The following is a 16,702-nucleotide window of genomic DNA, read 5'->3' as shown; positions in this document are numbered from 1 at the left end:
GAATGTTTTAGCATTTTTTTATTTTTCCTAACACGACAGCCCTTTGGGGATCCTGGTGATTTTACAACTGGATTTCATCTTCATGAAATTCTGTGGTGTGTGATTGTTTCTGCCCCACACTTCCCCTTAAATAGCCACTTTAAAAGCATCTCTAGCTTGCCTCGGAGATTGACTTTCTTGTTACAGGTGTCTGGAAAAGCATTTCTATAATGTGAGCTTTAGAAACTAGGAACAGAGGAGGAAGATCGGAGTCCTTAGGTTCAAACCTACTTAAGGTCCGTGCGCTGCCCTGTACCTGCTTGTCTCTGTGTTTCTCTTAATGCTTTTCCAAAACAGCTCGTTAATACAGTGACCTCGAGGTCTTGTTCAGATTTGCTTCCACCTGGACTGGTGATGAGAACTGCTGGTGAAGCTGCTATGTGTTTGCAGGTCTGTTTAGTAGACTCACCTTCTGCACATCTAGCATCCACACCTCCGGGCTCTTGTGTGAGGTGTGGACAGCATCAGTGCTGGTGTCAGGGAATCAGGGTCTGGGAACTCTCAGTACGGCCAGGGTAGCCATGCTATGTAAACCCATGGAGCGCCATTCCCATTGAATTCGACATCGTCTGCTCAGCACTATGTGGGCCCCGATACAGATCTAACAGGGAAATTCTTGTAGTTTGCTGAGGCAGGGGCAGCCGCTGGGTGAGATTGAGAGAGATGAGACTGGAAGGTGGGTATGAGCCCGATCACAAAGCAGGTTATGGGTTGTGATTGGGTTTGGAATTTATTCTGAATTCACTTGCCATCAGTGGCATTTCAGGGAGGCCCCTTTAGCTGTACTTGAGAGGCTGAATTAGAGAAGCCCCAAACTGGAGGGAAGATGCATGAAGACATGATTGCGGTGTGAGCTTTCTGTCGATTCCTCGCATCTCTGTGGCTAGCGCCAACCTGATCCAAACTACCATCTCTCCTGGATGGTTGCAATGGGGACCCGAGGAACCTCTGTACCCCACTCGGCCCCACCTCCACACTGCAACCCAAGCAGCTTGATCATATTACCCCACAGGCAGCCCTTCAGGGATAGGGAGTTCACATTGCTCTCTGGAAGGAGACAAAAATCCTTTGTATGGTTGGAGGCAAGGCCCTGCGAGATTTAGACGTCCTCAACCTCTGCATTGTTCACTAACTCTCCACACCACACCAATCGCCTTGATTTTTTAATTAAAGAAATGGGGTCTCACTGTGCCACCCAGCCTGGAGCACAGTAGAGCACTCATAGCTCACTGCAGCCTCCATCTCCTGGCCTTAAGCGATCCTCCTGCCTCAGCCTCCCAAAGTGCTGGGATTACCGACATGAGCCACCACGCCCAGCCCACCTTTATTTTTTTTCCATCCGTCCCCCATGTTCTCTGTCACTAAATGAAGTTCACTCTCTCTTGAGCTTTCCTAAACCATTTTATTCCCCCGTCTTAGTCTGTTTTGTGCTCCCATAATAGAACACCTGAGACTGAGTAACTGATAAAGAACAGAAATCTATTTTATCACAGCTTCAGAAGCTGGGAAGTCCAAAATTGAGGCAATGGAAGGTTCTGTGTCTGCTGAGAGCTGCATCCTCTGGAGGGGAGAAATGCCGTGTCCTCACATGGCAGAAGGGCAGGCTGGCCAAATACTATAAAGCCTCTTTTATAAGAGCATTCGTCCCACTCGTGAGGGGAGGAGCCTGTATGAACCAATCACCTCTTTTTATTTATTTATTTATTTATTTATTATTATACTTTAAGTTCTAGGGTACATGTGCATAACGTGCAGGTTTGTTATATATGTATACTTGTGCCATGTTGGTGTGCTGCACCCATCAACTCGTCAGCACCCATCAACTCGTCATTTACATCAGGTATAACTCCCAATGCAATCCCTCCCCCCTCCCCCCTCCCCGTGATAGGCCCCGGTGTGTGATGTTCCCCTTCCTGAGTCTAAGTGATCTCATTGTTCAGTTCCCACCTATGAGTGAGAACATGTGGTGTTTGGTTTTCTGTTCTTGCGATAGTTTGCTAAGAATGATGGTTTCCAGCTGCATCCATGTCCCTACAAAGGACACAAACTCATCCTTTTTTATTGCTGCATAGTATTCCATGGTGTATATGTGCCACATTTTCTTAATCCAGTCTGTCACTGATGGACATTTGGAACCAATCACCTCTTAAAGGCCCCACCTCTTTCTACCATCACAGTGGCCACTAAGTCTCATTGCCCTTCACCACACACTTATTTAACCTGGTTAATTATTATTTATTCTCCAAATTCCTGCCCAGTGTCACTTCTCTACGGAAGCTAAATTTCCCCTCTGTTACCTGTCCAAAAGGAAGTATCTCTCCTTTTTGGCGTTTAGTTTGGTTGTAAATTTACATATGTTTATGTGATTCTTTGATTATTATCTTCCTTCCAAAACTGTAGGTCCCATGAGGGTAAGGGTTATTTTTATTGGATCATCATCATTTATCCCCCCTGTGACTTAGCATAGTGGTGTCTCTTAACCAGCAGCATTCAGAAATAGTTTTGAGAGAATGGATCAGAGACAGTAGAAGTCTGAATGAAGGCTTCAGGAATAGGACCAGAGAAATGGGTTGGATGTGTGGGGTTGGTACTTTCTGTGTCTTAACGTTCTGGAGAATAACGAGTCTCAGGGTTTTATCTGGGTGAACTCAGTAATGGTGGCATTGTAAACTTAAGTAGAAATTGTTGAAAGAAAACGAGGTTGGAAATAAGTACAACAGAGGGGCCTTTTCATAGTGATCTTGATTTTGGTTGAGGTTACATGAATCTATATATACACGTGAACCACACATACACATGAACTACACACAGACACACACACACACAGAGGCACACATGCAATGAAATGTGAACAAGGTCTGTAGATTGCACTAGTATCAGTTTCCTTGTTTGGATATTTTGTTACAGGTATGGAAAATGTTTCCATTGGGAGAAACTGGGTAAATTGTGCATAGGAGGACTCTGTACTACTTTTGCCAATTCCTGTGAGCCTGTAATTATTTCAAAATAAAGGTAAAAAGAGAGGGATTTAAAGATTGGCAGGGACATTGGTAAATTCAGTTTGCAGGATATGGAATATAATTTGCTCTCTACGGAGTCCACTAAGACCTCACCTGTCCTTTTTGCCTCAATTATTGGCCTGAAATCCTTGTTGACTCTTCTTGCATTCTAAGAGTGCAGGGCTCTGCTGACCTGTCCACCTGGCTTCATTTTCAACCTTCTTCCATGTGGTCATTCACATCTCAGAAGGACCCAGCTCCCCTCCACCACACACAATGAATCACATGGGGCAACCCTTACTTTCTGTCTATTCAGCACCATAAAAAGTCCAAGCAGAAAGGATTCCCTCCCTTCCCAGCAGCCCCAGCTGTCTGTCTGTCTGTCTGTGTGCCATGCCACACATCCACCCAGAGGAAAAGAGGTCATTATACAAAAAAGACACTTGCACATGCTGGTTTATATTATAGCAGCGCAATTTGCAATTGCAAAAATATAGAACCAGCCCGAATGCCCGTCAACTGAGTGGATAAAGAAACCGTGGTATATGTGTACGATGGAATGCTACTGAGCCATAAAAACGAATGTATTAATGGCATTCACAGTGATCTGGATGGGATTGGAGACTATTACTCTAAGTGAAGTAACTCAGGAATGGAAAACCAAACATGGTATGTCCTCATGCATAGTGGGAGCTAAGCTACGAGGATGCAAAGGCACAAGAATGGTACAGTGGACTCTGGGGACCCAAGGGGAAAGGTTGAGAAAGGGGTGAGGGATAAAAGATTATAGATCGGGTGCAGTGTATACTGCTCGCATGATGGGCACACCAAAATCTCACGAATCACCATTAAAGAATTTACTCGTGTAACCAGACACCACCTGTTCCCCAATAATCTAAGGAAATAAAAATAAATTCAAAAAATAAAGTAAAAAAGAATGACACTGACAGAAATCTATAGGAAATAGGAGGCTATTTGCTGGACCAGAGTTTCTACATAGGCATGGTTTATTCTGTTGCTTAAAAACAAACCATGTTCCGTTATTTATTTTTCTAATAAAGAAGAACAACATCTGACTTCTACTGAGCTCAGTATGCCTTTGTTGTTAAAAAAGCAAGCTCTGGAGTCAGCCCTGACTGAATTCAAATCCTAGCACCACCACCTTGACCTTGGGAAAATTACTGTACCTCACTTTGTCCCGGTCACATTTGTGAAACAGGACTAATAGTACCTAACTCATAATCTGTGGAAATCAACTACAATGATGAGCTGTAAGAGCTTAGCAGAGTGCCTGAAATACAGAAAATACCCAGTAAATATTTGCGTTTATTATGCTGTTTGTTTTTTGGAGGCAGAGTCTCACGCTGTCCTTCAGGCTGGAGTGTAGTGGCGCCATCTCGGCTCACTGAACCTCTGTCTCCTGGGTTCAAGTGACTCCCCTGCCTCAGTCACCCAAGTAGCTGGAATTACAGGCACATGACACCATGCCCAGCTAATTTGTTTGTTTATTTTTGTATTTTTAGTAGAGGTGTGGTTTCACCATGTTGTCCAGGCTGGTCTAAACTCCTGACCTCAGATGATCCACCCACCTCAGCCTCCCAAAGTGCTGGGATTACAGGTGTGAAGCCACCGTGTCTGGCTTTTTTATGACGTATTTTTGCCAGATGCTTTTTGTGTGTTATGTCCGCACATTTTAAAAATGTATCCATAAGAGCATCTTTACCCATTGGATATTTTGTTCCCGTAGTATAAGTGAGGAAATAGAGGCTCAGAGTATTCAAGTCATATGTCGAAGATCACACTGTGGTACATTGCACGAGGGAGATTACAACTCAGGTCATTTTGGCCCCATTGTGGGTCACATATTCTATTTCATCTCTAAACAAACTCAGGGGACCCAAGCATTATAAATGAGTAATCCAGATAATTCTTCAACAAAATAGAGTGTCCAAGGAAGTCTTTGGGTTTGCTTTTGTTCTGCCTGAACCAAAATCATGGAACTTAATAAAATCTTTCCGGCAGTCCCTAAAATCTTACTGGCAAGGGTGCTTTTATTATAAACACATCTTCCTATAAATTTTGTTAAGTATTTCATCTTTGTTATCTTGCTGAAGCAGAAGGGTACTGTTCTGGAATGTGAAATGTATGAAATTACAATGTTAGAAGGTGGAAGTAAGTCCTACTTTTCCCCATGGAAGAAGTTTGAGAGGCAGTGCTTGGGCAAGTTTCATCCTTACATGGCCAGACCTGACCCTATAAAGATGAATGGCTATTACAGTGGGGCTCAGAGAGGTAAGCCGACATGCCTCAGTTTACCTAACTAGTAACTGAGCCCTACTTTCATCAGTTCAAAAACCAGAAAAAGAAAGAACTGCCGGCAGAAGGGAAACGTGAAGAAGGTGAAGATGGCGGTGGCCAGGGCCGGGGTCCTGGGAGTTCAGTGGCTGCAAAGGGCATCCCGGAACGTGGTGCCGCTGGGCGCACGGACAGCCTCCCGCATGCCCAAGGACATGTTGCCAGGGCCCTATCCTAGGACCCCAGAAGAACGGGCCGCCGCCGCCAAGAAGTATAATATGCGTGTGGAAGACTACGAGCCTTACCCGGATGAGGGCATGGGGTATGGCGACTACCCGAAGCTCCCTGACCGTTCACAGCATGAGAGGGATCCATGGTATAGCTGGGACCAGCCGGACCTGAGGTTGAACTGGGGTGAACCGATGCACTGGCACGTAGACATGTACACCAGGAACCGTGTGGATACATCCCCCACACCTGTTTCTTGGAATGTCATGTGTATGCACCTCTTCGGTTTCCTGGCTTTCATGACATTCATGTTCTGGGTGGGGGACGTGTACCCTTCCTACCAGCCTGTGGGACCAAAGCAGTATCCTTACAATAATCTGTACCTGGAACGAGGCGGTGATCCCTCCAAAGAACCTGAGCCAGTGGTTCACTATGAGATCTGAGGAGGCTTCGTGGGCTTTTGTGTCCTCTTAACTAGGACTCCCTTATTCCTAGAAATTTAATCTTAATGAAATCCCTAATAAAACTCAGTGCTGTGGTAAAAAAAAAAAAAAAAAAAAAAAAAAAAAAGAAAGAACTGCCTTATTGGGAGGCCAGCGCAGGTGGATTATGAGGTCAGGAGTTCAAGACCAGCCTTGCCAAGATGGTGAAACCATGTCTCTATTAAAAATACAAAAATTAGTGGGGCTTGGTGGTGAGCACCTGTAGTCCCAGCTACTCGGGAGGCTGAGGCAGAGAATTGCTTGAACCAGGGAGATGGAAGTTGCAGTGAGCCAAGATCACACCACTGCACTCCAGCCTGGGTGACAGAGCAAGACTCCATCAAAAAATAAAAAAGAAAGAAGGAAAAGAAAAGACAGACCTGCCTAATGGCTGGGCGCAGCGGCACATGCCTGTAATCCCAGCACTTTGAGAGGCCGAGGTGGGCGGGTCAGGAGGGCAAGAGACGGAGACCATCCTGGCCAACATGTGAAACCCTGCCTTTACCAAAAATACCAAAATTAGCTGGGCGTGGTGACACGTGCCTGTAGTCCCAGCTACTCGGGAGGCTGAGGCAGGAGAATCGCTTGAACCTAGGAGGCGGAGGTTGTAGTAAGCCGAAATCGCACCACTGTACTCCAGCCTGGGTGACAGAGTGAGACTCTGTCTCAAAAAAAAAAAAAAAAAAAAAAAAGTCTGCCTTACAGGGTTGTTGGGAATTAGAAATGTCTATGAAGTGTCTGCCACTTAGACGACATAAAAATATTGCTATTACAGTGATGGCATTAGGTCTGCATTCACAGTGGAGTGACAGTAAGGCCAGGGATCCTATAATGAAGGTTTTTAACTTTCTTAGAAACTAAATTTGTCCTTTTGAAACTCCCTCTTCAGGTTTGCCCTTCATCCAGGAACCTCTATCACATTATAGGCGCCCAGCAGCACGTCTTAATACGTGTTAATTCCCTTTATTTCTGACACTGGAGAATTTAAATAGTGACTCACCTTGTAGGATCCCTCCTGGCATGGTGGAAATTGTCAGAAGACGAAATAACAGATTTGATGGTACTTCGTTGTGATTTTTCCATGTGTCCAAACCCTATCCGTAGCTTTCATGACCCAGATAAATTGTCATTAAGTATGTATTAGTGGTTCTCAACCCTGGCTTCCAATTTGAATCAGTTGGGAATGCGTTAAAAACTATCAAAATTTGGCCTCACTCCACACCAAACAAATGAGAATCCCAGTGGCTTTGTGCTTTTTTATTCTCTGGTTTTTATTGTTTGCAATGTCTTGCTCTTGTTACATTTTTCTGACTGATTTTTTAAAAATGTTTTTAGTGTTTAATTTTTGTGGGTGCATAGCAGATGTCTTTGTTTATAGGGTACACGAGATGTTTTGATCCAGACGTACAACGTGAAATAATATTATCACGGAGAATGGGGTCTCTGTCCCCTCAGGCATTTATTCTTTGTTTTATAAACAATCCAATTATATTATTTTAGTTATTGAAAATGTACAGTTAACTTATTTTTGACTACAGTCACCCTGTCATGCTGTAAAGTAGTAGGTCTTATTCATTCTTTCTCACTATTTTTTGTACCCATTAATTTATTTTTTACAAGCTCCTTAGTTAAGTGATTTTAACACGAAATCAAATCAAAGGTAAGAACCTCTAATATAAAGCTTACCCTAAAGCCCACTCCATACCCACAGCATACACTGTCAGCCATCATGCCGCTTATTCATTGATTGGAATAAATAATGGTATGAGTGAATGAATACCCCCTAGGTCACTAAGTAATGGTCATCTTGTGTTTTGCTTTGATGTTCATCTTTAATCTCCCCTTGTAGACTTGAGATACTTCTTACAGTCCGTGTTGGGGTTATTCTTGGGCCCCACCATGTCCAAAGGGACCACAGTGTCTGAGGGACAGTGTGTGCTCAGTGAATACTTCTGATATGAATGAAAAATGTATCATGAATACCCATCTCATGGCACTCATGGCAGAATTGTTAATGGAGTCCCACCTGTTAATAATAACTTACTTTTCTCCACCTGACTCTTTTTTTTTTTTTTTTTTTTTTTGAGATAGAGTCTTTCTCTTTCACCCAGGCTGGAGTGCAGTGGCGTGATCTCGGCTCACTGCAACCTCCGCCTCCCGGGTTCAAGCAGTTCTCCTGCCTCAGCCTCCTGAGTAGTTGGGACTACAGGCGCCCACCACCACGTCTGGCTAATTTTTGTATTTTCAGTAGAGACGGGGATTTCACTATGTTGGCCAGGCTGGTCTCGAACTCCTGACCTTGTGTTTACCCACCTTGACCTCCCAAAGTGCTGGGATTACAGGCGTGAGCCGCCACGCCCGGCCTCCACCCAACTCTTAAAACATTTTCTTTTTGTGAATTGATACAACAAACTTTATTGACATCATAAAAATAAGCACATGAGTGTCTCTCATAGTCTGGACAGTTGTCCCCACCCAAATCTCATGTGGAATTGTAATCCCCGATGGTGGGAGGTGTTTCGGTCACAGGAACGGATCTCTCAAATCTCTCAAGGCTTGGTGCTGTCTTCACGACAGTGAGTGAGTTCTCGTGACATCTGGCCATTTAAAAGCGTCTTGCTCTCCTCCGTGCTCCGTCACTGCCATGTGAGATGCCATCTCCCACTTCACCTTCCACCATGAGTGAAAATTCCTTGAGGCTTTCCCAGAAGCCAAACAGATGACAGTGCTATGCTTCCTCTACAGCCTGCAGAACCTTGAGTTAACTAAACATCTTTTCTTCATGAATTGCCCAGTCTCAGGTATTTCCTTATAGCAGTGCAAGAATGGCCTAACACAGTGTCCTATATGGGGACTAATTGTCTCTGACGTTATTGAGGTAGTTCTTCAGCTTATCTTAGAATAACTATTAGCTCTCACCTCTGGATGGTGTGTAGTGGGCATAGGAAGAACCATCTAAGCTCCAGATGAATTCATGTCTGGTGAGGGAGTGAACCTTCCTCCCCTCCTTGCTTGAGGGTACCCCAGGCCCTCACTGAGGCATGAAGGCACAAACTCACTCTTTGGCACAATTTTCAAACTCTTCATCATCTTGTACTTTGGTCTGCAAGTACGAACCCCTACTGAGAATTCACCCCAGGCCCTTTTCCAATATAAACCTTGCTTGACCACTTGCAGCTGCCCACAATTACCACTGACTTCATTTGCTACGATTTTCTTTTTCCTAAAAGAAAATGCCATTGCTGTAGGGAAGGGGTTCACATTTGCGGAACACCAACGTCTCAGGTACTTACGACTCAGCCTCATTTGGACTTTTCTATTCCAGTTGGTCAGTCTCCAACTCTTTCTTGATCCACCCGATATTTTCAGTCAGAAATATGCACACATTATGCAGTTTTCCCTTTTTCAATTTACTTTCTTACCATGAAGTTCCCAGTGACCTCTCCCTGATTTTGTACTCTGTGACATCACACATTGTATTTCTACCGACTCACCCTGATGTTACCGTAGATACTCCTTCTGACCACCTTCTCTGATCAATACTTCCCATTCACAATAAGGTGTATAGATGTAAATACGCACAAATCATCCTTCATAACTACTCAACTTATCCCTCCTGGAAATAAAATCCAATCTCAACAGTCTTTGGATATGAATAATTAATGAAGAGAAAGCCCAGCACCCCAACTCCCCTGCCACAGATAAAAATAACTAAGTGAAATATGAAAATTCCCATTCAGACTGGGCACTGTTGTGATGTCCAGTGAAGCCCTGCCTATTTAAAACAGAAAAAAAAAAAAAAAAAAAAAAAAGCCGGATCTGGCCTATGGGTTGCTGGAATGTTGCTGGCACAATACTTGCTGTCCTCATGGGTGGTAGACGTTTAAAATGTGGAAGATGAAACATACTGTTGTGAGCATTGAACATCGCATTACGAACATGCTCATGGTACTTAATAAATTGTCAAAAATAATAAGACTGCTGCCAAGTCTGAAAGCTATAAATAGCTAAAAAAAAAAAAAAAATCAGACATGACTGCTGTGGATTCTTTTGAAAGATAATTTTCCTCGTAAGTAATTTCTATGAGCGAGAGCAATACACAGTTAGATGGTAAAAATCTACATTCCTGACTCCTGAAGTGAACAGCCTGTGAATTAGAATGTTCCCAAAGACGTGGTGTTAAATAGAGTTGCAACAACAGGGTGGCCATTGCATTAAGTAATTTAATGAACACTGATACTGAGGAAATAAATCAAATGCAAACAATCAACACCAATCAAGGAAGCTGAGCGTTTCAGGCACTTAAAATGTATTAAATGAGTGTTTCAATCACAGTGGGTACTTTTTCACAAACTCTCTTAATCAGCTAGCATCATTCTCAACAAAATGCCCATGCATGTAAACATGGTGGTCTGGAAAAGCCCAACACGTTCACACATGGACACTATTAGGAATGGAAATTCTGCTGAGGGTTTTCACTGATAGGATAAACAACAGCAGATAAATTGGGAAAGGTCACGGGAAGTCAATGTTGTAAAACAAAAGAGAACATTCATATTTTGCATGTAATTAAAAAAGTAAGAATTTCAAACATAGAATAAAATGTGAGGCCGGGCGCGGTGGCTCACGCCTGTAATCCCAGCACTTTGGGAGGCCGAGGCGGGCGAATCACAAGGTCAGGAGATCGAGACCATCCTGGCTAACATGGTGAAACCCCGTCTCTACTAAAAATAGAAAAAATTAGCCGGGCGCGGTGGTGGGCGCCTGTAGTCCCAGCTACTCGGGAGGCTGAGGCAGGAGAATGGCGTGAATCCGGGAGGCGGAGCTTGCAGTGAGCTGAGATCCGGCCACTGCACTCCAGCCCGGGCGACAGAGCGAGACTCCGTCTCAAAAAAAAAAAAAAAAAAAAAAAAATTTGAAATAGAATTCCAGGCAGCTAATACACCTCCCAAAGGTGGTTTTTAATGTATCTTTGCATAAAATTTCCGTTCATGTATAAGTCCTTGTAGGTGCATCTTTATTTGTATATTTATTATGTGTACATGTTATATGCATATATAGTTATCAGTACTATAAGACTGATAAGTACAGTCTCTTATATATAAATATATATTGTTTATTCAAACAGGATCATACCCAAGCTCACCGCTTTTGCTGTTCAATCAGATATCTATCATGATCTTTCCCTATCAGCCTGTATAGGTCTATGGTCTACTGCATTCTGCTTAAGATTTTCTTTTTTTTAAAAAGTCTTATTTTATTTATTTTATTTTATTTTATTTTATTTTATTTTTTGTAGAGACAGGATCTCACTATGTTGCCCAGGCTGGTCTCAAACTCCTGGCCATAAATGATCCTCCCACTTAGGCCTCCCAAATTGCTGGGAGTAGAGGTATGAACTACAGTGCCTGGGATGGTTGGAATAATTTTTTATTGTATGAGTCCATCATCACTTATACAACTCTCTGCTTGTTAGTCATTTATGTTCAGTTTGGGAGATGATAATTTATTGAAAACACACACACACACACTTTACTACTTAATGTGTATTATTTTATTTAATTCTCATTCAAGTATTAGCATTACATTTTTATAGCCTGTGAAACTAGGAAAGAGAGAGGTTAAGTCATTTGCCAGAAGGCACCCAGATAGTAAACACATAACCCTTCTTTTAAACCCAGATGTCCTTTTCATTCTGACCCTATGCCTTTAATCACTACACTGAAGGTTGAGTTTTTAACCAATGTTAAAAATTTATGGGAGTCGTGATATATGTGTATACACTTCAAAAGATGTGTATATTTGGAAATACTAAAGAAATAAATATCCTTGTTTTGTTTTCTTTCTAGAGAAAAAGCCAGGTACATTACTGTAATCAAAAGGGGTGTCTGAATTTTAAGAGATACTATCAGTGTTAACAGAGAGTGAAGGTGAATATTTCCACTCATGTAAGAGTATCATGGTACTCTTATTAGTAGCTGCAGTTGGATAAATTGATATTTGTACATGTGTGTGTGTGTGTAGTTTTCTCTAGGAGAAAGCTTTTTTATTTGAAAATATTAGGTGAGTGCTTTGCTTGTTCTTTCATTTCCACTCTACATCTTCACATCTTTGAAGAGATTTTGTTCTTTGTACTTTCAAAGAATTTTAGTCGAATTGGGAAAAACAAAAATATTTTGATTCTTTAAACTCCGAGTACTTCTGGAGGCTTGGAAAGCATATTCCAAGGTTCTTCCAATAATGCCTGTTGTAAGTTCACTTACAGCCATGGTGCTGCTGTTTAAGCTTATGGTTTATGACAAGACCTGCTTTCCAGCTCCAACCTCCTTCCCTCCATGCTCCTGAGGGAGGCATCTTCTGTGTTATCCTGCCCAACAGTCAGTCCGCATTCAGCAAGAAGCAGCGTCTCATGTCCTCTAATCATGGTCCGTATAGATTCAGGTGAGGTGGACTCACCTCAGATTCCCGTGTGGCATGTAACCCGGACCTGACTGATCAGAGCATCCGAACCCCTGACCTCAGTGCATGGCTCGGGGATAAGAACCTGGTTCAACCAGGCTGGTGCTACTCCATTCAGAAATTGCTGGGGGCCATAGCACCTTGGTTTGGTTGGTAGGGGTTGTGATGGTGGGAACTTAGGGTCGTCGTGGCCCCCAGTGATGGGAGATCCTGCCTGAGATGAAAGACCATCCAGAGGGGAGTATATCTGAGATGAAGAGAGAACAGGTCCGGAGGCCATTGTATCGATAGCACCCATGTTGGATCTATAATCCACCCATCAATGTTTAGTTGCATAAACCAGTAAACTCCCTCTCGTTACACTCCCTTAATGAAGTTTGAGTTGGGTTTTCTTGCACGTTATCTCTTAGAGCCTTGAGTGACACAGTTTTCTCTCATTTAGTGAGTTGTATTTCCATATATCTTGCCATCTTTAGTAAATTCCTTGGAGAAACTTCGACTTTTTAATATAAATTAAATACAGTCGCTCACTCCATTATCCCTTCTAGTCTACCCTCTCAGTCACGGTCAACTTTTTTTTTTTTTTTTTTTTTTTACTAAAATGGAGTTTTGGGTATATCCTTCCTTCCATCAAAAATGTTAGTGGCCTGCCATTTCCTACGGAGTGAAATCGATGTGTTTTTGTTTGGTAGTTAAGGCCTTTGGACATCTGCTCAATCCAGCCTTCAAATCTCAGTGTCTCACTCACCTGCAGTCTTTCCAGGGAGATCAGAGAGTTAACCATAGCACAAGATAGCATACCCTCTGCCTCTAGGGATGCCATGGTCTGCAACGCAATATCTAGCAGGTTTTACAGTTGGGTATCCAAGTTTGGCATGTGTCTCTGTAACTTCGTACTTTTTTGTTTTTCTGTTTTTTGAGATAGAATCTCCCTCTGTAGCCCAGGCTGGAGTGCAGTGGCACAATCTTGGCTCACTACAACTCCCACCTCTAGGGTCCCAGTTCAAGCAATTCTCCTGCCTCAGCCTCCCAAGTAGCTGGGATTACAGGCACGCGCCACCATGCCCAGCTAATTTTTGTATTTTTAGTAGAGACAGGATTTCACCATGTTGGCCAGGCTGATCTTGAACTCCAGACCTTGTGATCTGCCTGCCTTGACCTCCCAAAGTGCTGGGATTACAGGCATGAGCCACAGTGCCCGGCCAACTTCATACTTTTGTTCATGCTTTTGGTGTGCTGTTTTCTCCTTCAGGGATTTGTCTCTCCTCCTGGTCTCTTTTGCCACATCTGGTCTCCTTTGGTAAACTGAATACCCAGTTTTGTTTTGTTTTTTTAGTTCTGGAGTCCTTAGTACCTCTGACAGTATGATATTTATTATATTTGATCAGAATACCAATTAATATTAATATTCTTCCTCATCCTCTTGTTTGATGGTTTCTTGGCAGCAACTGTATCTTCCCTGGGATGCAGAACATTGCTGAATCATAGTAGAAACTGATAGGTGTATGTGAATGAACTCACAAATAAATGCATGATTGAATGAATAATGTACTTTTTAACCTCTATTTCTTTGTAAGCAAGTCATGTGGGTTCATGAATATAAGCAGAAATAATGGTTTAACTTTTTTTTTTTTCTTATTTGTACTTTCTTGCAGCTTTTCATTCCTTTAATGAAATCTGGCACTGTATACCTTGCCAGATACATTTTCCTTGAGGATATTGATAATGGCTTTTTATGGTTATTTAAGACTCCCTCTAAGGCTATGTATCTGCACCAATGATTCCATTTTTCATTTATCTATTCATTGACTTTTATTAAGCACTTTGTAGAGTGTAGACCCTGGGCCAGACCACAGCAGACCAATGACAAGAGAGCATGCCCTTTGCCTCTAGGGATACCATGGTCTGCAATGCAACGTCTAGCAGGTTTTACGGTTGGGCCTGTTTCTTTATTGCCCTCTACACACTAATAATAATATGAATAATCTTCTGTGTGCCAGGGGTAGTAGTAGGTGTTTTGTATGCACTCTTGGTGATTCTCTTAACAACTGAGAGGTATTAGAATTCTGTCTTCATGAAGCAGAACACAAAAGCTCTGAGAACTAAAGAGACCTGACGGTAACACCTGCAGCTACTCAGCAGTGAAACAAGATTTGAACCAAGTTGTATTTGAAGCCAAAGCCACTGCACTGTAATTCCATTCCTTGGTCACTCCCTGCCTTCCTCAGGATCTCCACTTGGTTTCATTGAGACACAGAGTATCTTATCCTCATGTCCTTATTCATAACTTTAAACTCTCTTAAGCCTACTCAAACTATCTTAGTAAAAATGTGCAGCTTACTTTTCCCTCTCTTTTTTCTAACTCCTCTTTCACTTCAATGTCCCAGCTTTCTTAGAGGTCCTGTAGATTTGAATAATCAGAATTATTGTGGTTTTAAGTAACAGAAACCCAGTTTACAGTAGTTTTAGCAAAACAACAAAACCCAAATGACTGTAGGATGTATTGAATCATGGAGTTGGGATCCTCGTCGTGGTGGCTTACAGAATCGAATGCATGACTCCTGGAATGAGGGTGTCTAAGGCTGTACCACAAGCTTTGTGACTGGAACTGATGACTTGGAGTTTCTGGGACATTCTCTCTTGCCACTCACCTCTCATCTCTACTTGTTTCCAGCTCTTAGTGGGCTGTAGTTACTCCTGCTGGAGACAGACGTCCTCCAAGTAGCTGAAGAAGAGTGAGCAGGCAATTCCAACATTTTGTCTTTTAAGCATCATGATCTCCCCTTCCCCCAAAAGCAAGAGATTGCAAGTAACAGAACCCCATGCCAGCTCCAGCATAAAAATTCCTGGGAAGAACTCCAGTTGGCTTGGCTTTGAGCTCATCCATCACCCAATCTTTGAGGCTGGGAAGAAGAGTGTTACTATGATTGGCAGCTTTGTGGTAACACCATGGGTTGGAAAAGTAATTGGCCAAAAGGAAAAGAGGTGATTCCACCAGAAGAGAAAAAATGAGAAAATATGCCAGGATGCAAAATGTTAGATGTCACAGTCAACTATGGAGACAAAAGTCAGAGTTTGTATCATATAACTGTGGACTAGATAGGGAGCGTGTATCCATGCTGGTGCTGCCGCGGTCTCTATCTTGTTTCCTAAACTCCAGTCCACTGTAGGCCGGGCATTGTGGCTCACGCCTGTAATCCCAGCACTTTAGATGGCCGAGGCAGGCGCATCACCTGAGGTCAGGAGTTCGAGACCTGGCCAACATGGTAAAACCCTGTCTCTACTAAAAATGCCTAAAACTAGCCAGGCCTCATGGTGGATGCCTACAATCCCAGCTACTTGGAAGGCTGAGAGGAGAATCACTTGAACCCAGGAGGCAGAGGTTGCAGTGAGTCGACATTGTGCCGTTGCACTCCAGCCTGGGCAACAAGAGTGAAACTCCATCTCAAACTAACTAACAAAAAATTCTGACCACGGTAGCATTGGTCACTCTCAATCATATCAAGGTTTAGATCAGAAATGATATAGCTACTCTAACAATTAAATGCAATATGTGAAATTGCAACTGTCTTGGAAACACCAGAGACTCGCCTTCATCCCCTTGTCTCCCAGGATCTTGCTGGACGTGTAATAATTACCCAGTCTTCAGTAGATTGAGGAGCAACCCAGAACAGTGGGCAAAGCCTTGGTCTGGAATCACGTGGTCTCTTCTCTTGTTCAGACTTTGGCAGCTGGTCACATGTGTGATTTGGTCCCCATCACATCAACCATAAAATGGCTGAAGGACCAGACATTTTGTCTTTTTCACAGAAGAATTAGGGAGAGGCATTTAGCTCATGAATGAGAAAATATGATATAATTTGAACAGCTCTGCAGTCGTTATAATAGTGGTAATAACAGTCAATATGCATGTTGAATGCTTACTCTATATATCCCACTGTGCCAAGCTTTGAGCAAGAATTACCTTATTTTATCCACAAAACAACCCTACAGGAGTCATAGTTATTATCTCTGTATCACAGGTACGAACACTGGAGTGTAGAGAAACAAAGATACTTGCCAAAGTCATGTAGCAAAAACTTGTCAAAGCTAGGATTCAAACTCAGATCTTCGTCTTTCCCCAGCAGGCAATGTTGAATTATTCTACAGATAGTGAGTGCATGTGTGTGTGCGTGCGCACACGTGTGTGTGTGTGTGTGT

At 42.8% G+C, this 16,702-nt stretch overlaps 2 protein-coding genes and 1 pseudogene across 9 annotated transcripts in view; all 3 read left to right on the top strand.

The window, feature by feature from the left end:
• RBFOX1 (RNA binding fox-1 homolog 1) overlaps positions 1 to 16,702 on the top strand; it is a 2,487,135-nt gene that overhangs the window by 1,004,942 nt on the left and 1,465,491 nt on the right. The window lies entirely within an intron of this gene.
• The window catches only part of LOC126944763 (uncharacterized), a 465,255-nt pseudogene that overhangs the window by 312,986 nt on the left and 135,567 nt on the right, over positions 1 to 16,702 (top strand). The window lies entirely within an intron of this gene.
• Positions 5,387 to 6,099, top strand: LOC126944751 (NADH dehydrogenase [ubiquinone] 1 beta subcomplex subunit 8, mitochondrial). Its single transcript, XM_050774564.1, has one exon. It carries the CDS (start codon positions 5,444 to 5,446, stop codon positions 6,002 to 6,004), a length of 561 nt encoding a protein of 186 aa, XP_050630521.1. The 5' UTR covers positions 5,387 to 5,443; the 3' UTR covers positions 6,005 to 6,099.

Source organism: Macaca thibetana, chromosome 20, assembly GCF_024542745.1.
Source record: "Macaca thibetana thibetana isolate TM-01 chromosome 20, ASM2454274v1, whole genome shotgun sequence".
Lineage (NCBI taxonomy): Eukaryota > Metazoa > Chordata > Mammalia > Primates > Cercopithecidae > Macaca > Macaca thibetana.
The sequence above is the reverse complement of the archived record's forward strand: the minus strand, read 5'-3'. Positions and strand labels throughout refer to the sequence as shown.

Bases quoted from the DNA above. Each gene is read 5' to 3' on its own strand.
- LOC126944751 (XM_050774564.1), top strand. From the start codon at position 5,444: ATGGCGGTGGCCAGGGCCGGGGTCCTGGGAGTTCAGTGGCTGCAAAGG.